The 27329-nt window shown below is 38.9% G+C and overlaps 1 protein-coding gene across 1 annotated transcript in view; it reads left to right on the top strand.

Annotated features, from left to right (window-relative positions):
- Positions 1-27329, top strand: part of ADGRV1 (adhesion G protein-coupled receptor V1) — a 611804-nt gene that overhangs the window by 230312 nt on the left and 354163 nt on the right. The window contains exons 70-76 of the mRNA XM_030927972.1: positions 849-1322; positions 12667-12810; positions 15300-15474; positions 17930-18065; positions 20258-21363; positions 25311-25428; positions 26311-26482. Of these exons, the coding sequence (XP_030783832.1) occupies positions 849-1322; positions 12667-12810; positions 15300-15474; positions 17930-18065; positions 20258-21363; positions 25311-25428; positions 26311-26482 (2325 nt within the window). The remainder of the gene's footprint in view (positions 1-848; positions 1323-12666; positions 12811-15299; positions 15475-17929; positions 18066-20257; positions 21364-25310; positions 25429-26310; positions 26483-27329) is intronic.

Genomic DNA, 27329 nt, shown 5'->3' with positions numbered 1-27329 from the left:
ACATCTTTGGGCTCTCTCAGCATCAACCACTAGCTATCTCTCTAAATTAAATTTGGTTACAGTTAGTTCGAAAGATTTTCCTCACACTTAAAAAAGAACCAAATGATTTTACATTTTATTGTTTGCTATAAAGTGAAGCCTTTCCTCCTTAAGCCTCTCAATGATTTGTGTAAATTCTCCCAGGCCTTATTTCTCATTAGAATTTTTCCATTTAGCAACTGTTTTTTAAGAAATTGTATTTGCATGTATATTTATATAGAATGTTTAGCCTTGTAAGTTTTCATGATTTTTTGATTAACAGATCAAGGTAATTTGCTAGAAAAACATACTTTGTGAAATTTCTCTATACACTGACTTATCTTTCTGTATTGGATATTAACTGGTACTTCTTCAGTTGAAACTTCATAGTTTGGAGCCCAGCAATTCTTGAAAAATAATGATTGATTTTTGACATCTCATAGATAGTTCCTTTTTATTAAAAACAAACAAATTCTGATTTGAATTGTCAAATTATCTACTTTTTACCTTCAAATATTGTGTGTGGTCCACTACTAAAGCTATTTGTGGAACTGGAATTTTTAAGGTAGCTTGCTTCTCTGTGTCCCTTCAAATTGTGCTATTATTTTAAATAATGAGATTTTGTAATCTTGTCCTGCAAATAGCATTCAACAGCCTGAAAGAGTCAATATACGTCTCAAGCTAACATATACTTAGAGAGTTTGGCTTTGAATATAGTGATGCACAATTACAATTTTTTTTGTATATTATAGAGAAAAACATAATTTAAAGGAATTTGGTGCAATGTACTGAATTATATAACTTTGCTGAGTTCTTTTCTTTTATTTTAGGTCTACTGGGAATTAAGTAGTGAGTTTGACATTACTGAAGACTTTCTTTCCACCAATGGATTTTTCGCCATTGCTGATGGAGAGAGTGAAGCTAGCTTTGATGTTCATTTGCTACCAGATGAGGTACCTGAGATAGAGGAAGATTATATGATCCAGCTTGTTTCTGTAGAGGGAGGAGCAGAACTGGACCTGGAGAAAAGTATCACATGGTTCTCTGTTTATGCAAATGATGACCCACATGGAATATTTGCCCTGTATTCTGATCGCCAGTCAATACTTATTGGGCAGAACCTTATTAGATCCATCCAAATTAACATAACCCGGCTTGCTGGAACATTTGGAGATGTGGCTGTTGGGCTTCGAATATCATCTGATCATAAAGAACAGCCGATTGTTACTGAAAATGCGGAGAGGCAGCTGGTGGTCAAAGATGGTGCCACATATAAAGTGGACATGGTGCCAATAAAGAATCAGGTTTGTGGCATTTCTTCAGTTTTCTGATCATTCCAATAAAACCCTTTCAGGAGTGCTCATGCTTACCTCATGATCAGTTTGAAATCTTATTCAGGTATTTAAATGGAACCACAAAAAATTCCCTTGAAAATGTTTAGTAACTACTGGATAATACACTTGCAGATTGTAATAAGTGTATTATTATTTGGATGGAGATAATAGATTTTAGTGTAGAGAGTAACAGACACTTACTTACAAAGTTCTAGGAAGTGTTTGCAGTGCTGCGCATATACACCTGCACACCCATGCACATGTGTACACACACACACATACACTACTTGTCAAAGGGGAGAAATTTGTAGGCTTCTTTGTGCTTCTAGCAAAGAGTAGTGCAATGAAATAGATTACATGAAAAGGATTTGTGAATACAGAGACTGGTACCTGCTTCTCTCATTGAAAAGTTGGAACATAGGAAATTGGCTATGATATTCTCTAATGGTCGTGAGGAGAAATCACAGCAGGCTGGTCTGCCAACATCTGGGGTGAATGATCAGAATGCATGGATTTCCTGTGGGTCAAGCAGACAGCCCAGCAGTCTTTCTCAGTCTGAACCACAGAAAGTGATTTGACTGTTTTTTTAAATCCCCCAAGGATGGTACATGTTATATCATCCTCTGTGCATGCATTATGGCATTCATTGCCACTGGATGCATTATGGCATTGGGATTAATTATCTCACAGGTAAGAAAGGCTATCCAAGAAGTAGACACATTGGAGTCATCTTGAGAAAAACTTGCAGGGTGAATTGTGAAGCTAGGAGAGAATGAGAAAGGATATATATTCTCTCTGTCGAGGAATGGTGAAGAGGGGAATTCTGAAGCCTTTGGGAACAACCAAATAAATTCCGTGAAGGCTCGAGCATTTGGGTGCTGCTTTCATGGAGGTGTGGTGTTCAGCCAGTGTCAGCTTAGTTTCGTATAAACTTGTGATCCATAGAAAATAGGTTATCATTTCTGGATAAGGAATAAGCCTATTACACTAATCCATATTTACAGTGCAACGTTTTGATGTGTTGTGTACCTGAGCTTTTTGTTGTTGCTTAATAAAGAAAACAAATGGGGTCTTCTTAGTGAGACATGAGTTTCATAGTTATTCCTACATTCCTGTGCAGTATATCCTCATTTAATGTCCACAGGTTCTTGGAAATTGCAGCTTTAAGTGAAATGATGTACAATGTAACCAATTTTACCATAAGCTAATTGATATAAACAATAGTTAAGTTCCTACAGCATATTTCTGGTCACAAAAACAGCACCAGACTTCTAAATAAAGACCACCTACTTTGAAATTAAACATTGAAATAAATGTGAGCTATACCTACATTTGAGAAAGAGTAATGAAAGCAAAATAATTAGTCACAAGAGTAATAAAAACAAAATAATTAGTCACCCTATTATTCCAGTTCAAGGTCATGGGCTGCCAGAGCCTGTCATGGTAGCTCAGGGCTCAGGGCAGGGATCAACCCTGGATAGGACTCCATCCCATCGCAGGGCACAGTCGCACTCATACCCACACTCACTCAGACTGGAATCATTGACACATGCTGATTCAGCCTCACGTGCACATCTTTGGAATGTGGGAGGAAACCAGAACACCTGGAGAAACCCATGCAGACATTGGGAGAATGTGCAAACTCCACACGGACAGTGGCCCTGGCTGGGAATTCATGTTTTTATTATCAACTTTGTATGGAACAGCATTGAATGAAACCGTGTGATTTGAAGACCTGTTGTAGTTCTTTGGGAAACTGACTCAATGTCATGACCTTGCTTGATCAATTTCTAACCTCCATTTCCTGTATCCAACAGCTGTCAAGGCTAAAGAGTACAAAAATGGAAAAAGAGAGGTAGATTAAGTTAGCCAGAATATCATGTATCAAGTCTCACTTACAAATTAGAAAAATTTTAAAAAATACAGTATGCCTCAATTGTGTAACTCGAAACATTTTCCCATATATTCGTAGCATTACATTCTGAACATATTCAGGTTATAAGCTGCTAAAGAACACTAGGGGGCAATCCTTTAACTTTTCTAGGAATAGCTTGGTATCATTTTATAGTAAGTTTTCATTTGACAATAAGGCTTGCCAAAGAGAAGATTAGATATTGTATTGTTTTACTAAGCAATGTGTAGTACAAAATTGCTCTCAGGTGTAAGAAAACCAAAATATGTGATGTTTATTACACGGACTAACACCCTTGATCTGCCTAGTTGTTAGACTGTTTTTCACAGTACCTGGTAGTCCGCTTTTCATTCCATTTCAAAGCTTAGCATTGCAGTTTATAAAAATACTTAGCTTTCCTAATACAATAAATGAAGTATCGTTTATGAATTTCTTAATATTGTCTTTGAACCCATTTTACTTGTTTTTATGATTTCTATTTTCATAAAGAGTAACACAAGTTTACTAGTTTATGCATGCAAAAAAAACCCCTCTTTTTTGCTCACTTTAATGCCTCTCTTTAACCTATTTCAAGTTGCATATCTTCCTTCTTTCTGGCACATTCCAGGATTGTGGTGTAAGACTCCACATAGATTTTTAGGTATTGGTGAGTTAGTCTTCCAAGGAACTATTTGGGGAAAGGTGTGGCATGCCCTTAAACCAAAGACAAGAGTTTTTTCAGTGGTCCCTTTCTTCCTTCTCACCCGGTATATAACCCATTGCTCTTTGAAGATTAGGATATTAGTTACAAGAGTTTACATCCTGTTCTCCCTCTTCTACCCTCCGGGATAAAAGTTGAGACTTTGGACAGGTAAGCCACAGAGAAGGACACCAAGGGCCATGATGTATCTAACCTCTTGTGCTGTGGCTTGTAACCTTCAAGTGGGTCTTTGAACAAGGTAGGTTTCCATTAGGCTCTGAGAACAAAAGAGTCTTGATGTAGGTTTAACACCAGAACCTTGGATTGTCAACTGTTAGCACCTGGTAAGTTGTTAACACCAGGTTAACAACTGACATTTTTTATGAGTCACAAACTGACAATAAGAATCACTGGCCTGCTAAAGAAACAAGTCTAGGTTTGAAATACTTTTTCAGAATGCAAGAGGAATTTTATATTTGCGGCTGGGTCATTTATTGAGCACTTATTATGTGCCAATCATTGTGAGAAGCTCAGCAGATACAAAGATGACTGAGAAACAATTCCTGGTGCCATGTTGCTCCCTGTCTAGTGTATGAACAACCAGTTATAAAAGCATGTGGATAAATAGTGTTGGCATGTTCACAGGATGTTATGGTACCATAAATTGTTTCTGTTTGTGCCCAATGCCATCAAGAACAATAGGCAGGAATTGCTGGCAAAATGGCCGAATAGGACAGCTCCAGTCTGCAGCTCCCAGTGAGATCAATGCAGAAGGCAGGTGATTTCTGCATTTCCAACTTAGGTACCCCGTTCATCTCACTGGGACTGGTTGGACAGTGGGTGCAGCCCATGGAGGGCAAGCTGAAGCAGGGTGGCGTGTCGCCTCACCTGAGAAGCGCAAGGGGTCAGGGAATTTTCTCCCTACCCAAGGGAAGCTATGAGAGACCGAGCCTGAGGAACTGTGCATTCCGGCCCAGATACGGTGCTTTTCCCATAGTCTTCGCAACCTGCACACCAGGAGACTCCCTCCGGTGCCTACACCACCAGGCACCAGGGCCCTGGGTTTCACGCACAAAACTGGACAGTTGTTTGGGCAGACAGCAATCTGGCTGCAGGAGTTTTTTTTTTGTTCCCCCCCACCCCCCATATCTCAATGGTACCTGGAATGCCAGCAAAACAGAACTGTTCACTCCCCTGGAGAGGGGGCTGATGCCAGGGAGCCAAGTGGTCTTGCTCAGTGGGTCCCACCCCCAAGGAGCCCAGCAAACTAAGATCCACTGGCTTGAAATTCTCACTGCCAGCACAGCGGCAGTCTGAGATCGACCTGGGAAGCTCGAGCTTGGTTGGGGGAGGGGCGTCCACCATGGCTGAGGCTGGAGTAGGCGGTTTTACCCTCACAGTGTAAACAAAGCCAACAGAAAGTTCTAACTGAGCTGAGCCCACCACAGTGCAGCAAGGCTGCTGTGGCTGGACTGCCAGATTTCTCCTCTCTGGGCAGGGCATCTCTGAAAAAAAGCAGCACCAGTCAGGGACTTATAGAGAAAACCCCCATCACCCTGGGACAGAGCACCTGGGGGAAGGGGTGACTGTGGGCACAACTTCAGCAGACTTACATGTCCCTGCCTAATGTCTCTGAAGAGAGCAGCGGATCTCCCAGCACAGAGTTCAAGCTCTACTAAGGGTCAGACCGCCTCCTCAAGTTGGTCCCTGACCCGCATGTATCCTGACTGGGAAATACCTCCCAGTACGGGCTGGCAGAGAACTCATACAGGAGAGCTCTGGCTGGCATCTGGCACAGGACCCACTGGGTCGAAGCTTCCAGAGGAAAGAACAGGAATCAATCTTTGCTGTTCTGCAGCCTCTGCTGGTGATACCCAGGCAAACAGGGTCTGGAGTGGACCTCCAGCAAACTCCAGCAGACCTGCAGCAGAGGGACCTGACTGTTAGAAGGAAAACTAACAGAAAGGAACAGCATATCCACTCAGAGACCCCATCCGAAGGTCACCAACATTAAAGACCAAGGGTAGATAAATCCACAAAGAGGGGGAGAAACCAGAGCAAAAATGCTGAAAATTCCAAAAACCAGAACAGTTCTCTCCTCCAAAGGATCACAACTCCTTGCTATCAAGGGAACAAAACTGGATGGAGAATGAATTTGATGATTGACAGAAGTAGGCTTCAGAAGGTGGATAATAACAAACTTCTCTGAGCTAAAGGAGCATGTTCTAACCCAATGCAAGGAAGCTAAGAACCTTGAAAAAAGATTAGATGAATTGCTAACTAGAATAACGAGTTTAGAGAAGAACATAAATGACCTGATGGAGCTCAGAAACACAGCACAAGAACTTCGTGAAGCGTACACAAGTATCAATAGCTGAATCGATCAAGTGGAAGAAAGGATATCATAGATTGAAGATAAACTTAATGAAATAAAGCAAGAAGACAAGATTAGAGAAAAAAAATAAAAAGGAATGAACAAAGCCTCCAAGAAATATGGGACTATGTGAAAAGACCAAATCTACATTTGATTGGTGTACCTGAAAGTGATGGGGAGAATGGAACCAAGCTGGAAAACACTCCTTCAGGATATTATCCAGGAGAGCTTCCCCAACCTAGCAAGACTGGCCAACATTCAAATTCAGGAAATACAGAGAACACCACAAAGATACCCCTCGAGAAGAGCAACCCCAAGCACATAATTGTCAGATTCACCAAAGTTGAAATGAAGGAAACAATGTTAAGGGCAGCCAGAGAGAAAGGTTGGGTTACTCACCAAGGGAAGCCCATCAGACTAACAGCAGATCTCTTGGCAGAAACCCTACAAGCCAGAAGAGAGTGGGGGCCAATATTCAACATTCTTAAAGAAAAGAATTTTAAACCCAGAATTTCATATCCAGCCAAACTGAGTTTCGTAAGTGAAGGAGAAATAAAATCCTTTACAGACAAGCAAATGCTGACAGATTTTGTCACCACCAGGCCTGCCTTATAAGAGCTCCTGAAGGAAGCACTAAACATGGAAAGTAAAACCGGTACCAGCCACTGCAAAAGCATACCAAATTGTAAAGACCATCGACACTATGAAGAAACTACAACTAATGGGCAAAATAACCAGCTAGCATCATAATGACAGGATCAAATTCATACATAACAATATTAACCTTAAATGTAAATAGGATAAATTTCCCAATTAAAAGACACAGACTGCCAAATTGGATAAAGAGTCAAGAACTATCGGTGTGCTGTATTCAGGAGACCCATCTCACGTGCAGAGACACACATAGGCTCAAAATAAAGGAATGGAAGAATATTTACCAAGCAAATGAAAAGCAAAAACCAAACAAAAAAAAAAACAGGAGTTGCAATCCTAATCTCTGATAAAACAGACTTTAAACCAGCAAAGATCAAAAGAGACAAAGAAGGGCATTACATAATGGTAAAGGGATCAATTCAACAAGAAGAGTTAAATATCCTAAATATATATGCAACCAATACAGGAGCACCCAGATTCATAAAGCAAGTTCTTAGAGACCTACAAAGAGACTTAGACTCCCACACAATAATAATGGGAGATGTTGACACCCCACTGTCAATATTAGATCAACAGACAGAATATTAACAAGGATATTCAGGACTTGAACTCAGCTCTGGACCAAGTGGACTTAAGAGACATCTACAGATATCTCCATGTCAAATCAACAGAATATATATTCTTCTCAACATCTCATAGCACTTATTCTAAAATTGACCACATAATTGGAAGTAAAACACTTCTCAGCAAATGTGAAAGAATGGAAATCATAACAAACAGTCTTTCAGAGCACAGTGCAGTCAAATTAGAACTCAGGATTGAGAAACTCACTCAAAACTGGGTAAATAACAAAATGAAGGCAGAAATAAAGATGTTCTTTGAAACCAATGAGAACAAAGACACAATGTACCTGAATATCTGACACAGTTAACACAGTGTTTAGAGGGAAGTTTATAGCACTGAATGCCCACAAGAGAGCAGGAAAGATCTAAAATCGACACCCTAACATCAAAATTAAAAGAACTAGAGTAGCAAGGGCAAAAAAATTCAAAAGCTAGCAGAAGACAAGAAATAGCTAAGATAAGAGCAGAACTGAAGGAGATAGAGACATGAAAAATGCTTCAAAAATTCAATGACTCCAGGAGCTGATTTTTTGAAAAGATCAATAAAATAGATTGACTGCTAGCCAAACTAATAAAGAAGAAAAGAGAGAAGAATCAGATAGATGCAATAAAAAATGATATAGGGGATATCACCGCTGATCCCACAGAAATACAAACCACCATCAGAGAATACTATAAACATCTCTACACAAATAAACTAGAAAATCTAGAAGAAATAGATAAATTCCTGGACACATACACCCTCCCAAGTCTAAACCAGGAAGAAATCGAATCCCTGAATAGAGCAAATAACAGGTTCTGAAATTGAGGCAGTAATTAATAGCCTATCAACCAAAAAAAGTCCAGGACCAGACGGATTCACCACTGAATTCTACCAGAGGTACAGAGAGGAGCTGGTAACATTCCTTCTGAAACTATTCCAAACAAAAGAAAAAGAAGGAATCCTCCCTGACTCATTTTATGAAGCCAGCATCATTCTGATATCAAAACCTGACATCAAAAAAAGAAAATTTCAGGCCAATATCTCTGATGAACATTGATGTGAAAATCGTCAATAAAATACTGGCAAACCAAATCCAGCAGCACATCAAAAAGCTTATCTACCACAATCAAGTCAGCTTCATTCCTGGGATGCAAGGCTTTTTCAAGATATGCAAATCAATAAAAGCAATCCATCACATAAACAGAAACAACGACAAAAACCACATGATTATCTCAATAGAAGCAGAAAAGGCCTTTGACAAAATTCAGCAGCCCTTCATGCTAAAAAAACTCAATAAGCTAGGTGTTGATGGAATTTATCTCAAAATAATAACCATTTATGACAAACAACCAATATCATACTGAATGGGCAAAAACTAGAAGCATTCCCTTTGAAAACTGGCACAAGACAAGGATGCCCTCTCTCACCACTCCCATTTAACATAGTATTGGAAGTCCTGGCCAGGGCAATCAGACAAGAGAAAGGAATAAAGGATATTCAAACAGGAAAAGCAGAAGTCAGATTATCTCTGTTTGCAGATGACATGATTGTATATTTAGAAAACACCTTCATCTCAGTCCCAGATCTCCTTAAGCTGATAAGCAACTTCAGCAAAGTCTCAGGATATAAAATCAATGTGCAAAAATCAGAAACATTCCTATATACCAGTAACTGTCAGAGAGCCAAATCATGAGTGAACTCCCATTCACAGTAGCTTCAAAGAGAATAAAATACCTAGGAATCCAGCTTGCAAGGGATGTGAAGGATCTCTTCAAGGACAACTACAAACCACTGCTCAAGGGAATAAGAGAGGACACAAACAAATGGAGAAACATTCCATGCTCGTGGATAGGAAGAATGAATATCATTAAGATGGCCATACTGCCCAAAGTAATTTATTGATTCAGTGATATCCCCATCAAGCTACCATTGACTTTCTTCACAGAATTGGAAAAAAGTACTTTAAACTTCATATGGAACCAAAAAAGAGCCCACATTGCCAAGACAATCCTAAGCAAAAAGAACAAAGCTGAAGGCATCATGCTACCTGACTTCAAACTATACTACAAGGCTAAGTAACCAAAACAGCATGGTAGTGGTACCAAAACAGGTATATAGACCAATGGAACAGAACAGAGGCCTCAGAAGTAACACCCCACATCTACAACCATCTGATCTGTGACAAACCTGACAAAAACAGGCAATGGGGAAAGGATTCCCTATTTAATCAGTGGTGTTGGGAAAACTGGCTAGCCATATGCAGAAAGCTGAAACTGGGCCCCTTCCTTATATCGTATACAAAAATTAACTCAAGATGGATTAAAGACTTAAAAGTAAGACCCCAAACCATAAAAATCCTAGAAGAAAACCTAGGAAATACCATTCAGGACATAGGCATGGGCAAAGGCTTCATGTCTAAAACACCAAAAGCAATGGCAACAAAAGCCAAAATTGACAAATAGGATCTAATTAAACTAAAGAGCTTCTGCACAGCAAAAGAAACTACCATCAGAGTGAACAGGCAACCTACAGAATGGGAGAAAATTTTTGCAATCTATCCATCTGACAAAGGGCTAATGTCCAGAATCTACAAAGAACTTAAACAAATTTACAACAAAAAAAAACTCCATCAAAAAGTGGGCAAAAGATATGAACAGATACTTCCAAAAGAAGACATTTATGTAGCCAACAAACATGAAAAAAAAATGCTCATTATCACTGGTCATTATAGAAATACAAATCAAAACCACAATAAGATACCATCTCACACCAGTTAGAATGGTGATCATTAAAAAGTCAGGAAACAACAGATGCTGGAAAGGATGTGGAGAAATGGGAACACTTTTACGACTTTGATGGGAGTGTATTAATTCAACCATTGTAGAAGACAGTGTGACTATTCCTCAAGGATCTAGGACTAGAAATCCATTTGACCCAGCAATCCCATTATTGGGTATATATATACCCAAAGGATTATAAATCATTCTACTATAAAGACACATGCACACATAGGTTTATTGTGGCACTATTCACAATAGCAAAGACTTGGAACCAACCCAAATGTCCCTCAGTGATAGACTAGATAAAGAAAATGTGACACATATACACTATGGAATACTATGCAGCCGTAAAAACGGTTGAGTTCATGTCCTTTGCAGAGTCGTGGATGAAGCTGGACACTATCATTCTCAGCAAACTAACACAAGATCAGAAAACCAGACACCGCATGTTCTCACTCATAAGTGGAAGTTGAACTATGAGAACACATGGACACAGAGAGGGGAACGTCACACACCAGGGCCTATCGGGGGATGGAGGCTAGGGGAGGGGTAGCATTAGGAGAATTACCTAATATAGCTGATAGGTTGATGGGTGCAGCAAACCACCATGGCATGTGTATACCTATGTAACAAAACTGCATATTCTGCACATATACCCCAGAACTTAAAGTATAATAATAATAAAAATAAAGAAAGAATGATCGCCAATATAGAAAATGGTATTGGTGACACAGTCTTGGATTACGCAAATGGAAGACCATATTGAGAACACGATCAACTCCTAAAAACTTTCAAATTCATTTTTAAATTAATCTAACCTATTTTCTTCTGTAGATAAACCAGCTTTTCCTCAAATCTGCTCTAACTCATGTTCCATGTTAGCATTTAATGACTGCTCCCTGGGGATCTGCCACATCATACAAGTCTGCGTGTACCGGATGGGCCCATGAGCAGAGGAGCTAGGCGGGAAAGCACAAGTGACCTGGTGCTTTAAGTTGACACCTGGCTCTTCACTCTTGGGAATATAAAGATAAAGAAAAATCATTAGCTGCCAAGCCAGTGACCTTCATGGGGGAGGGGTACACTCTTATAGGAGAGGTGGGATGTATATGATTAAAGTTTTTCTGTGATTTATTTGTCTTTTTTAGCACTTGACCCGTGATTCATATTCAGTGAATGTCATTTTGAATGAATAAAACATCTGTTATCCTCATGGTGCCCAATATTTGAAACCGCCACGTTATATATTTTGCAAATTTGAGGAGGTGTTGTCTAAATTCATTATACTTAAAAGAAGAGACTTTACAGAAACGGCTGCTTATTACATTCAATAAAGATATGCGAAGTTTTTGGGAATATTCCAGGTTGTAAGATAACTTGGGGATTATTACCAAGACCAATGTTTCTATGGGAAAATATGCTGTAAGTTTCAAAAATAACTTTTAGCATAACATCAATACATAAATTCCAGATTCCCCCTATTTTGTTGGATTCTAAAATTTTGAAAATATATAATATATAGCATTAATATTTATTTATCCAACATATTCAAATAATTAGTATGCTGAAATTATTCATTTTGAGTAAATATGATGAATTGTTAGTAATTATTCAATGACGAGGAGGAAAGTGAGTTTTGCCAAGTTTATAGGAGCTGACACTTTCGCCAGAGTGCCTCTTCCGTTTTCTTGACAATTGATTCCATCATGAACACTGTCTCTGTGACTACTGTCATTGGTCAAGCCATTTGAGCACGTGAAAAATTTGAAAATTTGTATTTCTTGTTGTTGTTGTTTTTCCTTTTGGGGGGGGGAGGGGGAGGCAGAGTCTTGCACTGTTGCCAGGCTGGAGTGCAGTGGCACAATCTCAGCTCACTGCAACCTCTGCCTCCTGGGTTCAAGTGATTCTCCTGCCTCAGCCTCCCAAGTAGCTGGGACCACAAGCTTGCACCACCAAGCCCAGCTAATTTTTTTTATTTTTAAGTAGAGACAGGGTTTCACCATATTGGCCACGCTGGTCTTGAATTCCTGACCTCAAGTGATCCACCCGCCTGGGCCTCCCAAAGTGCTGGGATTATAGGCATGAGCCACCGCACCTGGCCCATTTGTAGTTTTTTATAGTCTACATCTTCCACTCCTTATCTCACACCTTACATACTGATCATTTGTTTTGTGATGGGGGAAAGTGCTTATATTGATGAAACTGTTTGCTACTAAAGCAACCTCAGGTAGTATGCTAATGGCTCAAGTCAAATAACAGCATTTTTCTCTGAAAACTATTTCTAAATCACTGACACTGTTTGTTTATAGGTCTTCCTATCACTGGGCTCTAATTTCACTTTGCAACTGGTGACTGTGATGCTTGTTGGTGGACGTTTCTATGGAATGCCAACAATTCTTCAGGAAGCAAAATCTGCTGTCCTTCCAGTCTCTGAGAAAGCTGCCAATTCTCAGGTAATTGGCCCTGGGTGTGGTTCTCTCAGCAGACCACTAGAGAGCAGCTTTTACAGGAAGGACGGAGACTCTTAGAGCTAGCATTTCTCATGAGTAACTATTTTCTTAAATATAAATGAGTCTGAATATCACGGTAGATGTAACCAATATATTATATAAAAATACTTAGTCTATTTTCAACATTCAGTAGGAAAAAAAGAGACATATCCAGATCTCTTCTTGATATTATGTATCTAATATTGAGGTATTTTATGTTAAATAATTAAAATGATAATGAAGCACTAATATGCCAGACTTTTTCTTGTACTACCAGTGTGAATGTTTATCTTTAATATTCAGACTTTGGTTTACTGGGACGAGTTTGTGCTGATGTAGATAAATGTTGATGGTCAGATCCTGTGATATGGTTGTATCTAAGTATTTGCATCTTCTGTCTGAGGTCGTTGTAGGGAAGATTATTTCCCAATCACTTCATAAATGCTCATGAGAACAAAGAATAACTTGAAGGCTTTCCTTTCCTTTCAGGCGGATTCTGTCAATATAAGAAAAAGGCAAGGCTATTGTCTGTGGCTATGGTAACATGTGTATTTTTGAAGCCATTGTGAGATATAATTCTATCCTGCTCCTTCAGGTGGGAGCTGAAGTGACTTAGGCAAGCCTGTCTTAAGATGCTGAGGTGGAATCTGTACAGATGAATGGGCAGGAATATGGGCAGATATAGTCTCTGGCCACTATGGGATGCTCTTCAGCTACTCCCTCCTGAGCATCTTCTCCAAGGAGAATGAATGCTTTTTATCTTAAAATGGAATACACTGGCATTTAAAATAACTGAGAGAAAGAGGTTTTTTTTTTCTCTGCCTCCTCTCTTTAAGAGTGAATGAAGAAATAGAATTTATTAATGCTTTGAATTTTGTTGTCTTCTTTTTGTTCATGGGTTGTTATTAAAAAAAAGATTCAGCAAAACCATTCATTTCGAGTAAAACATTTCCTACTGCTTATCCATGCATATTGTTACATACTGTATCACCCCAAAGGGCAAGGCTAGAGTCCATCATGGTACATTCATGTCTTTGGTGTATACTCTATACTCGTATCAGTGTTTGGTGTGTGTGTGTGTGTGTAGTTTGTGTGTGTGATGTGGCTAGGGCATTTTAAAACAGCCCTCTAGCCACGTAGCAAGAATGATCTCACTCAAAGCTTTTGGCATTTGCTAAGCAGAAGCCTCACTGGGCTGAGCATGGTGGCTCATGCTTTTAATCTCAGCAATTTGAGAGGCCCAGGTGGGCGAATACCCTGAGGTCAGGAGTTTGAGAGTAGCCTGACCAACATGGTGAAACCCCATCTCTCCTAAAAATACAAAAGTAGCTGCATGTGGTCGCACACGTCTGTAGTCCCAGCTACTGGGGAGACTGAGGTATGAGAATCATTTGAACCCGGGAGGCAGAGGTTGGAGTGAGCCGAGATCATGCTACTGCACTCCAGCCTGGGTTACAGAGCGACATTCTGTCAAAGAAGAAGAAGAAGAAGAAGAAGGAGAGGGAGAGGGAGAGAGAGAGGGAGAGGGAGAGAGAGAGGGAGAGGGAGGGGGGGAGAGGAGGGAGAGGAGGAGGAGGAGGAAAAGGAAGAAGAAGAGGAGGAAGAAGAGGAGGAAGAAGAACAGCCTCACTGTAACAGAGAATCTAGGCTGGAGTCAAATTAAAGTAGTTGTTGTTTCTTTTCTTCTGTGGCTCCAGAAGTTATCTTGCGGAACCCTCTCACGTTTTTCTATTATTCTTCATTCCAATTTAAGAAGGGGAGAGTGAGTTTTAAATATAACTCTTGATTAAATGGTATCCCACATTTATAGCCATTGAGACCAAAAGAGGTAAACTGAATTGTTCAAATCAAAATGTGAAGCCAGGAATCTGCTTTTATTCTTCCTCATTGCTCAGAACTTACTTCGTCTATAAATCACATACCCTGGGAATGTTGCGCATAAAACAAAATCTTACTTGATGCTTGTGATAAAGATGGGTATTAAGAAAACTAAAGTTTTCTGCTTTTCAGAAAAAGGTATAAAATTTAGTTGGAGCTGAAAAGAACCCTAATATGGTGCTTATTTTATAAATGACAAAATATACTATTCTGTCTTAGAAGGCAAATTTTAGTTCTACAAATGAGGTTCTGGAAAGACCCATGAACAAGTCCTGTTAAATGCCATTTAAAATAGTTTCCTTTCATTTAACCATACTTATGCTTACCTTTTTTGGATGTTGTTCATTCAAAAGATAGCCTTTTGATTAAAAAAGAAAAAGCTATCGACTATAACCTAAATAATAAAGTAAAATAAATTTTAAAATCTGAGATGTTATTTCTTAAACACTTCTCTTTAATTCAATATAAGACAAGGATATATATTATATAAATGAAGGAAAAGTTTATGTTTAACCCATTCCTCAGAAAACAGGAAGGTTTAGAGAGAAATAAAATAAGCGTGATTTTTCCCTCAGGTCGGATTTGACTCCACTGCTTTTCAACTCATGAACATCAGTGCTGGCACAAGCCACGTTATGATTTCTAGGAGGGGCACATATGGCGCTCTCTCGGTTGCCTGGACCACTGGATATGCTCCTGGGTTAGAAATTCCTGAATTCATTGTTGTTGGCAACATGACCCCAACACTGGGTGAGTTGTATTTTTTCTAAGATGAGTCCTGTAGAATATTGGAAGGATATCATTGGCCACTAATTGTCTTGGGTTATTCTTATTCTGGACACTGAATGTAGTTTTCTTTTTTCTTTTTCTTTCTTTTTTTTTTTTTTTTTTTTGAGACGGAGTCTTGCTGTGTCGCCCAGGCTGGAGTGCAGTGGCCGGATATCAGCTCACTGCAAGCTCCGCCTCCCGGGTTCACGCCATTCTCCCACCTCAGCCTCCGAGTAGCTGGGACTACAGGCGCCCGCCACCACGCCCGGCTAATTTTTTGTATTTTTAGTAGAGACGGGGTTTCACCATGTTAGCCAGGATGGTCTTGATCTCCTGACCTCGTGATCCACCCGCCTCGGCCTCCCAAAGTGCTGGGATTACAGGCTTGAGCCACCGCGCCCGGCTGAATGTAGTTTTCTAATACAATACTCCCATATTTAAGTGATCAGAGTAGTGCAGGTTGCTTGGTGAGAAAAGGAGAGAAGCTTTTTTCAGTCAAATTAACAACTTCATGCCTTACCTCAAAAGAGTGGGGTCACTAAGCAAACTACTCTGTCTATACAATAGGAGCTTGTTGAAAGTAGTTCTGAGAATCTAATTTGGCAAATACAGTAATAAGAAAAATAAAAATGCATACAGCCCTTGTATGCATTTCCGTGTTTACCTGACTATTTCTGGCAGTAGGGCAGCTGTTACTTTAGATACTTTATTTTTTAAATTATACCATTAGCTCTTTGAGAGTTAGTGAGATGCGAATGTTAGATGGTTTGACCTCTACCGTGTTATAGAAAGCTCACTGCAAATTTAGATAATGAGAGTTTATAAAGAACCCTTCAGTGGACCCTGAATCTGAGGATCTCCCTCCTTGATTCACAGGGTCTTGTGGTCAGCAGGCAAACACCATTTACACTCAGTAAGAAACCTAATGAATCCTGCTCTCAGAGAGGAGGGAATGATTTTCATTTTCCCAAGACCTTGGCATCACTGAGAGATAAGAAGGAATGAAAGCTAAAGTCCTGTAGAAGATGGGGGGTGAGGGCTCGGCCAGTGAAAATGACATTTTCATGCCAGCTTCCATCCTAACAGCAATCCCAGAAAACAGAGAGAAATTAGCCTCGTGATTGAGAGACACCATAGTGTGACAACTGCCTTGGATACTGGGGCTTCTTTAGCCCCTGGATAGGTGCCCTGATCTGATGTCTGAGACATTGGCTCCTCTTGTTTTCCTTTTGGCATGTCCCCTAAGTTAAAGATATTTGATTATCTTTTCTATTTTCTAGCCCTTTTTTTTTCTACAGAAACTCTTATCTTTTACTTCCTTACTCCTCTGTCACCTTGGGTGATATGCATAGCTCCGTACAATTTAGGGTGATTTTTAAAAGATTTTATGTTAGTAACTACTTGCTACATATGAAAAGATTTATGTGTAGAAATATTGCTTATTATGAGTGTGTATGCGGTTTTGTGCTTGCATATCACATTAATCTTCAAACGCTTTTGTGAGTTTATGTTAACTTGATTCAACTGAAATAACAGGAGTTCCCAAATAATAGATCTGTATCTTCAAACAGGTTCATTTAGTTTTTTTGAGGCTTTGTAATAAATTTTCAAACACAATGAAAAGTACAGTGTACACCCATAAACTCACTGAGTAGATTTATTTATTTATTTTATTTTTAATTTTAATTTTAATTTTTTTTTTTTTTTTGAGACAGAGTCTTGCTGTATCACCCATGCTGGAGTGCAGTGGTGCCATCTCAGCTCACTGCAACATCCACCTCCCGGGCTCAAGGTATTCTCCTGCCTCAGCCTCCTGAGTAGCTGGAATTACAGGCTCGCGCCACCATGCCCGGCTAATTTTTGTATTTGTTGTAGAGATGGGGTTTCACCATGTTGGCCAGGCTGGTCTCAAACTCCTGATCTCAAGATCCATCCTCTTTGGCCTCCCAAAGTGTTGGGATTACAGGTGTGAGCCACTGTACCTGGCCTTGACTGGATTTAATAGTTGTTACAGTCAGCCATATTTGTGACATTTTTTCTGAAGCATTTTAAAGTAAAATACATAGATTATGATATTTCACCCCAATCTACTTCAATATGTATTCTAAAAATATTCTGGGGCCAGAATTTAAACCAAAGCCTGACACTAAATCTATATTAAAACCTGCCTAACACCAGTCTCTTTTCACTATTGGATTTTGTCATTGAGCCAGGAAAGAAAAAGATATAAAGGAGAAAAGTAAACAGGGACTGACAGCAAGATTTGTGTGGTCTCCTGTAAGTTTACCTCTCCCCTATCCCTTTATAAAAATGTTTTACCTTTTGTAAACTATAATCGAATTTTGGATAAGAAAATATATTACTACAGTTTTAAAAGTCAAATCCCACTTTAAGATAAGAACTAATACCCTACTTTCCTTTTCATGTTTTCCTTCAGGGAGCCTTTCATTTTCCCACGGTGAACAAAGGAAAGGAGTTTTCCTGTGGACGTTTCCCAGCCCTGGTCGGCCAGAAGCTTTTGTTCTTCATCTATCAGGAGTGCAGAGCAGCGCTCCTGGCGGAGCTCAACTCCGGTAAGACCAACCTAATTCTCACCCAAGAAATTCTCTGAGGAATAATCTGGAATTCATCCATCAAAACAGAAAAAGGCACAAGGATTATTCTCCTTGAAGGAAACGCAAACATAGTTTTAGTGTAGAGCGTCACATGACGTGCATGCCGGAGAGGGAGGCAGCTCTCAGGAGCCCCGCCACCCACTGCTTGCCTTAAAGAGAGTTCCTCATGCTCCATCTTGAGAATGGGGACTGGGGTACCATCTCTGATAAGAGCCATGATGGCAGTTCTCGTCTTGTTAAAGGAAGCTCTCTTCTGAGAAGCTGAAAACACCTGATTGCCCCAAGTGATTAAGAGTAAGAATAAGATTAAGTAAGAATAAAACATCACAGTGGGGTGATAAATATTACCTGTTTGGACCAGTGACCCTTTGACTTTAATTTAATTTTATTGAATTTTACTATGTATCTGTAGTCACTCTTTTTGCAAATACAGTATATTTGCAGATAAATACATACCAGCCAAAAGCAACTTACTTTCCTTATTTCTGGGATAGACTCAATCAGAGCAGTAGAGGGCAGACCTGTTATTCAGACTTAGGGATTTAGTCCTGGCTTTGCCACTTACTCACTGTGTGACTTTGAGAAAATTACTTCATCTTTCCGTTCTTCAGTTTACTTGTAAAATAAAGAAAATTTGGGGGTATGAAAACTAGAGCATATTCAAGTATGTTTGTATACATGTTTATGTGTGGGAGATCTCCATTGGGGAAATCAGATATGACTTTAAATTATACATATGCCATTTTTAAAATGTTCGTCATTTTAAAACATGTTTTAGAGTTACAAATTCAAATGCTTTAACAGCAACAATAGTTATTAACAGTATTATAGTGCTTGACCAGTTGTGGTGGCTCACGCCTGTAATCCCAGCACTTTGGGAGGCCAGGGCAGGCCAATCACCTGAGATTAGGAATTGAAGACCAGACTGGCCAACATGGCGAAACCCCATCTGTACTTAAAACACAAAACATCTGCCAGGTGTGATGGCGAGTGCTTGTAGTCCCAGCTACTTGGGAGGCTGAGGCAGGAGATTCGCTTCAGGAGCCCAGGAGGCAGAGGTTGCAATGAACTGAGATCGCGCCACAGCACTCCAGCCTGGGCAACAGAGTGAGTGAGACTCTGTCTCAAAAACAACAACAACAAGTAGTATTACAGTACTTACCCTAGGCCAGGCATAAATCTTATAGTGCTTACTCTAGGCCAGGCATAAATCATACACACACACAAACACACACATGCACACACGTACTCTCTCTCTCTCTCTTTACTCTCCCCAGCAGCCTTACGAAGTAGATTCTATTATTTGTCCCATTTTATAGATGACAAAAGTCATAGATAGATTATGCAATAACCCAGAAGCACACAGTTTATACATGTTGGGGTCATGATTTCAACCCAGGCTGAATGGCCTCTGTCTGAGGTATTAACCACTGTTTTATGTAGTGAGTGCTAGCTGCTTGACAAGAGAGAGTGATGGGATCTGAAGAATCCTCCCTAAAGACATTTAAATTTATATTAAAACCAAAAACCTGTTAGCAAAAGAAATTATACCTGTAGACAGAATTAGGCCAAGAGGCCACCAGTTGTAACCTCTGATATAGCTGTTAACTCACAACAAAAAACTATAGGAAAAAACTGAGGATAAATTATTCTATCATGGGTGTCTATCCTACTTCACACACAAAGTTTTAGCTACATTTGCATGAGAGGATAGTCCCATTACTGGCAGCTGAAGGAAGCAAGGATTTTGCTTCTAGTGCCAGTAACTATTTCTATCTGGTAGATAAGAAAGCTGGCAGAGGTCCAGAACATTGTAGTAATATTGTTCCCCTTGCACTGATCCTAAGAGAGAGCCTATTTTCAGATCCCTCAGACAATTGCTCTGGGATGATGGAGAAATACAACAGAGACCTATGAGCTTTTCATTTTGCTCAGACTTGTTAGGTCCTGTCCCTGCTTTTGCAGCTCCAGTTCTTACATTTCTTGTGCCCTTACTTGTCAGTAAATAGGGTTTGATGGAATTTGAAATGGCACTTCATTGTTAAGTTGCTGCCCTCACGAGCAGCATTTTAAATTGTGAACGATGAATCTCTACAGTCATATTCCTATTTTTTAAAATCAATTTCTTCTTGATTTAATTTTTTTCCCAGATCAGGTTTCATCGTTGCTGAAATTGAACCAATGGGCATCTTCCAATTTTCCAGTAGCTCAAGAAATATCATAGTGTCAGAAGATACACAGATGATCAGATTACATGTACAAAGACTATTTGGGTTCCACAGCGATCTTATTAAAGTTTCTTATCAGACCACTGCAGGAAGCGCCAAGCCACTGGAAGATTTTGAGCCTGTTCAGAATGGGGAACTGTTTTTTCAAAAATTCCAAACTGAGGTTGATTTTGAAATAACCATTATTAATGATCAGCTTTCTGAGATAGAAGAATTCTTTTACATTAACCTTACTTCAGTAGAAATTAGGGGATTACAAAAGTTTGATGTTAATTGGAGCCCACGCCTGAATCTAGATTTCAGTGTTGCAGTGATCACAATATTGGATAATGATGACCTGGCAGGAATGGATGTTTCCTTCCCCATGACAACTGTGGCTGTAACAGTTGACACAACTCTCATTCCTGTAGAAACTGAATCCACCACATACTTCGGCACAAGCAAGACGACTACCATTCTGCAGCCAACCAATGTGGTTGCCATTGTTACTGAGGCAACTGATGTATCTGCCATCCCTGAGAAACTTGTCACCCTTCATGGCACACCTGCTGTGTCTGAAAAGCCTGATGTGGCCACGGTAACTGCCAATGTTTCCATTCATGGAACATTCAGCCTTGGGCCATCCATTGTTTATGTTGAAGAGGAGATGAAGAATGGCATATTCAACACTGCAGAAGTTCTTATCCGAAGAACTGGTGGGTTTACTGGCAATGTCAGCATAACAGTTAAAACTTTCGGTGAAAGACGTGCTCAGAAGGAACCAAATGCATTGCCCTTTCATGGTATCTATGGGATTTCCAACCTAACGTGGGCAGTTGAAGAAGAAGACTTTGAAGAACAAACCCTTACCCTTATATTCCTAGATGGAGAAAGAGAACGTAAAGTATCAGTTCAAATTTTGGATGACGATGAGCCTGAGGGGCAGGAATTCTTCTATGTGTTTCTCACAAACCCTCAAGGGGGAGCACAGATTGTGGAGGGGAAGGATGACACTGGATTTGCAGCTTTTGCCATGGTTATTATTACAGGTATATCTTTGAAATGATGGAGATAAAAATTACTTTTGTGGTACATAATTTGTATTAAGATGAATCCGGCTTAAATTTAATGGAAGAAGGTGAAGTACTTAAGTTATTCATAGGAATGCATTAAAGTGTTGTTTTTCTGTAGCATGGACCCATGACATGAACTCATGATGTGCTGTTCTGAGGGCCCTGTAATTTAATGTACTGTAAATGTCACTGAGATCAGAGCCAGTAGTACAATCTATAAATCCATACTTTCACAATATAAAGAGCATTTAATTTAATCATCCAAACACGTGATTGCCTATCCTGTTTTGAAACTTCATTCTAAATTTACCAGCCACTTTCAGTAACCCATCCTAAAGTCAAAGATCTCATTGGCAGGAATTTTTTTTTTTCTGTTACCAAATAGATTTAAACTATTGCCTTTTGTTTTGCTTTTGACCCAATGTAGTTGATATAGCCATCATACTATTGCATATATATGTTACAATAGCTTAAAAATTTAATTTTTTGTTTCTCAGGTATCTTATGCAATCTTTTCGTGACAGTTTGCAGTTTACCTCTGAAATCATCCTGTATTTTTTTTCTTGTTTTTTTTGTTTGTTTGTTTGTTTTTTGAGATGGAGTCTTGCTCTGTTGCCCAGGCTGGAGTGCAGTGGCACGATCACGGCTCACTGCAACCTCTGCCTCCTGGGTTCAAGCAATTCTCTGCCTCAGCCTCCCGAGTAGCTGGGATTACAGGCACCTGCCACCACCCCTGGCTAATTTTTTTGTAGTTTTAGTAGAGACAGGGTTTCCTTATGTTGGCCAGCTTGTCTTGAACTCCTGACCTCGTGATCCACCCGCCTCAGCCTACCAAAGTGCTGAGATTACAGGTGTGAGTCCCTGCACCCGGCCTGCAATCATACTGTATTTCTTCAAATGAAATACATCAGCATGTCAATACCTTATATGAATTAGTGACAGGCTATGTCATGATTCTTTTCTTCTTTCATTTTTATGTTTTATTGTAAAGTGACAACTTGTAATTATACATATTTAAAGGGTACAAGGAATGATGTTATGATTTATAAATACAGTGTAGAATAATTTAATCAAGCTAGTTGCATGTACATTATCTCAAACATTTTTTGTAGTGAGAATATTTCAAATTTACTGTCTTAGAAACTTGGAAACGTACAGTACTCTGTATTAACTGTATTCACCATTCTGTGCAATAGACCTCAAAACATGTTTTTGAGTTTTGATGCTTCCTGGAGTTCATATTTTGTTTTAGTCACTCAGTTTTAATTCAGTCATAATTTTGCAGTCTTTTAACTTCCTTTCATATGCTCAGCATTATCTCATTTATGTTAACCTACAAATTTACATCAGTTAGTATGATTTATTCCTATTTCTACAGTTTATGTAGTGTATTGTAAATTCTTATTCTGTTCTACAAGTTATTTACTGATTTTGATTCAAATTGGCTTAATACCACCTATATATTTCTATTAAAATTAGTTTGGCCGTCAGCATCCTCCTTCTCATTCTACGACACAGATATTTTATTACAGTTATTTGAATATGACCAAGGCTGATAGTTAAAACATTTAACAATTAGTTTGGCATCGGCCAGGCCCATTAAAATGGCTTCTGGAGGTTCTTTGCTGTTCTAAGCGATACTCCATTAATTACTGGATCACGAGGAGGTCTTGTAGTCCTGGTTAAGAAAGTGGCAGTGGGTTCTTTGGGGGCTCAGGACAGAAGTTAGGTGCCAACTGGAATGGAAGTGCTTCCCTGTTTTATGAGATAATAATATAGCCTACCAGTGCCTATCCCTTCATCAGCTCTGAGCTTAGTTTTAACTCACCAGGCAAATGGTGAGTCAGCTGAGCTCTGTGAGATTCTGTGATATTTACCTTCCCTACATAAGGCACACTCGTCACACACCTGTTGCAAATGACTGACACCCTGCCATAGCTACCACTAACGTCATGTGATGTAATTGGCCTGACTACACCACCAGGCACATTCGTGTGGTCATAATCCCTTAAGTTCCTTTACTTGCAAATGTTGCCCTCATCTTTTCCCTACTTGGCATTTTTTTCTTAATAATATTTCTCACTTAATTGGATAATTAATTTTGCTGCATCCACCCATCTTTATAATCTTTTCATATTTAGATTTTAGAGCAAACTTTCTGAGTAAGTCAGGGAAAAAAATAGTTTATTTAGTTTTGATTTCGATCATTGGCATATTATCAGTCTGGAATCATCTTACTAGAAATCTGAAATCAAATTTGTTATTGTAAATGTGACAAGGGAAGTGTTATTTTCATTAGAATCATGCTAGTTGCTATTGCCTTGGAAAAGGAAATGAGGGTTCTGCTGTGATAGTCTTGTAATCTACTTGAAGAGCCCAAATCCTCACTTAAGGTGACAAGAAAACAATTGCTGCCAAAGATAAAAAGGCAATGTCAGATTCTGATACCAGGCTATGAAGTGATTGTAGTGATTAATTGGTGAGGATGAGGATTGGCAGTCTGAAACAAAACACACATGAGATCCTAGGACAAATGTAACCCATCATTTGCATGTCCCTAATAAAGGGGCTCCACATTTACTTTAGGACCAGGGAAATGGTCCAGAGGCTGATGCCTACTAGTTCTTCCCTATCAGGACAGTTCGGTGGTTTTCTGTTTCCTTAACTCAACCTACTCCCTAACTTTAGAAATTCTGTCTACTTAGAATGCCAGGAATCAGGTTTCAGGGTGATGGGTACACATGATAATATGGTTTGGCTCTGTGTCCCCACTCAATTCTTATCTCCAGTTGTAATCCCCCAAATCCCCATGTGTCGAGGGTGGGACCTGGTGGGACATGATTGGATCATGGGGGCAGTTTCCCCCATGCTATTCTTGTGACAGTGAGTGAGTTCTCATGAGATCTGATGGTTTAAAAGTAGCACTTCCCCTTGCTCTCTCTCTCCTGCCACCATATATGACGTGCTTTGCTTCCCCTTCCACCATGATTGTAAGTTTGCTGAGGCCTCCCAAGACATGCAGAACTGTGAATCAAACCTCTTTTGTTTATAAATTACCTAGTCTCAGCTAGCATCTTTATAGCAACATAAAAATGAACTAATACACATTGTTTTTCAGGCTGATTGCTTTAGGATCATTGCTTCTAGGATCAATGCAAAACTGGGTCATGGAGAAATAGAAAGCAGTCAGAGCTGTGCACTGGTATTTCTCTAGTCTGAGAAGCTGGCTTAGGTGCTGCCTAGAATTTGAAGTGATGATTTCTGTATAGTATGGGCCCTAGTTTTGTTCCAGTTTGAACATTTTTTTAAGTATAATGGTATCTGTAACCTCAAGTGTTGCTTAGGAAAGTTTCTGATACCGAGAGATGCTCAGGAGTTCCTTAATATTTCTGTTTTGTTCTGGGGCAAATAGCTTAATGGGTAGCATAGATGATCTTTTAGTCAAACCTCTTATGTGAAAGTAAATCCGTTGAGCAGAGTTCATTTATTTGACAAATATTTATTCAACACTTACTATATGCTCAGTTCTGTTCTCGGAGCTGGGGATACAGTAGTGAATAAAAGTTGTTGCTCGAGTAGGGCTTACATTCTGTGGGGGATATATAGTCTTAAAACAGGTAAATATCTAAAATTTCAAGTACTGTCAAATGTAAAGTAGGATCTTAATAGAAAAATGAATATGTGTGTCAGGTGAAAGAGTGGGATTTGATGATTTATTTCTTCTTTTCTTCTATTCCCAAACAGCCACCTTGATGTTATCATAGTTTAGTTTATTTTTAATAAAGATATTTTAACAACTCTAGCTCCCCTCACCACCTGTGAATTTCTCACTTTTAAACCATGTGAGCTGGCATGATTAGTGGAGCATGGGAGGTCTTTTAAATAATTCTTGAATATATTATAGCCCTCCATTCTTTTTTCAGGGAGTGACCTTCACAATGGCATCATAGGATTCAGTGAGGAGTCCCAGAATGGACTAGAACTCAGGGAAGGAGCTGATATGAGAAGATTGCACCTTATTGTCACAAGACAGCCAAACAGGTAAGTATATATATAGTATATGGAAGACGTAACATTCTGTGTGTCTGTATAAATCTAAGTTCAATTCATACAATGGTAGAGGCAGGGTAAGATAGAAGGAAGTAGTGTGGAATTTGGCATGTCTTCAGATGCTCTAGTTCTTAATCTGTGATTATGATACTTCGTTTATGATCATAACTTAGGGTTACCTTGAGTGTTTTATACTTCATGAAGTATTGTACAAATATCAGACTATGTAGGTCATCACTTCATCTTACTGCCTGTTATCTGCTCACTCTACATACATACCATTTTCCTGTAAGGAAAACTTGGAGTACCAAAATTTTGTTTGCAACTTAAAACTGTATAGTAGCAGCTTTGGATACTAATCACATACATGTGCTTGGCATGCACACATGCACATGTGTATATATTACATTTTCCATTTTGGACCTAAATAATCTGTGAGAATGTAAGTCTCCCTTTGCCCTATTTTGCAGAAACAACCATTATGAGTGGAAGTGTTGTTTCTTTAGAAAAAATCTTTTTAAAAGAGAAATGAGAAACATTTACTTGCCTTTAAGAACTCCCTGTAATTCTCATTTTCACATTTTTTGGACATAATAGAAAAATATTATTTGTTTTTACATTCCTCATACAGAGTATCAGGATACTTATTCATTATCAAATGGAATGTAGTCAAAGAAAACCACATAAGCCCTGAGGCTTAATTTAATTCTCTCATTTGTAGTGAGGAAAATTGGTCATTTTCAGCATCATCAATGGTAAAGTAAGTGTTATACTTTGGATGAAGAGGTACCATTTGGCACAATGATAATAAACTCTATTAGACATGGGGATGACACCCTTTGTTAAAGCATTGGGTGGGTTTCTTGCTCACAGGGCCTTTGAAGATGTCAAGGTCTTTTGGCGAGTCACACTTAACAAAACAGTCGTCGTGCTCCAGAAGGATGGGGTAAACCTGATGGAGGAACTTCGGTCTGTGTCAGGGACCACAACCTGTACAACGGGTCAAACAAAATGCTTTATCAGCATTGAACTCAAACCAGAGAAGGTAAGAAATGAAGACACACACTAGTGTCAACTTCTAATTATATTTCTTTAGAATTAATCATTTTAAAACCACTATTGAAACTTTTACATTGTTAATATGGAGATTCTTTGTGTCTTTCTTAGCCATAATGTCTAAATCTCTTTGCTGACAACAAACTTTAGACAGACTTGATTACATTATGAATTTTGTAAATAGACTTGTCATTTCTGTATTTTTTTGTTTCTTGCCATATTCTAAAATAACAACCATGTAGATTTCACTTCTTTTATTTGTATTCTTGGTACAGTTCTTTCCTTTTCTCGAAATAAATGTCTTCTTCACAATTCTTTTTATTAACCCCTTCCTACTTACATACAAAGAAAACAATGTTTATCATTGCTTAATAAATGACCACATGCTTAATAAAAGACGTATCTTGATATACTAACTCTACTAAAATTAATAAAATATTAAGTATATACTGTTAGAATCATATTTATCTTGCATGCTATCTCTTTTATATAATGATAACATTTCTTCTTTCAGTATCACTATAAATTCAAATTCAAATAATTTTTATTACTTACTAAGTGATTTTCTTTTTGGCATTCAAATAGTCATGGCATGGCCACTGATAGTCTTATTAAGCTGGTCTTTTGTCTTTTCAGTATTACTTTAAAAATATCTGGAAGCATACTTGCTTTATAGCAATAACAAGCATTCTAGAGCTGTCTTGATTTTTTCCCTAATGTAAGACAGCCAATTAACTAGTGTCAAAGGACTTGATTTCTTTGATCAGAAAGATTTTAGAGATCTATATGTATGTACTAGAGCTATGCAGGGAAGTTGATGCAGGCAAATGTGTTGC

The sequence above is a fragment of the Rhinopithecus roxellana genome, chromosome 3 (genome assembly GCF_007565055.1).
Source record: "Rhinopithecus roxellana isolate Shanxi Qingling chromosome 3, ASM756505v1, whole genome shotgun sequence".
NCBI classification, from domain to species: Eukaryota; Metazoa; Chordata; class Mammalia; order Primates; family Cercopithecidae; genus Rhinopithecus; species Rhinopithecus roxellana.
The sequence above is the reverse complement of the archived record's forward strand: the minus strand, read 5'-3'. Positions and strand labels throughout refer to the sequence as shown.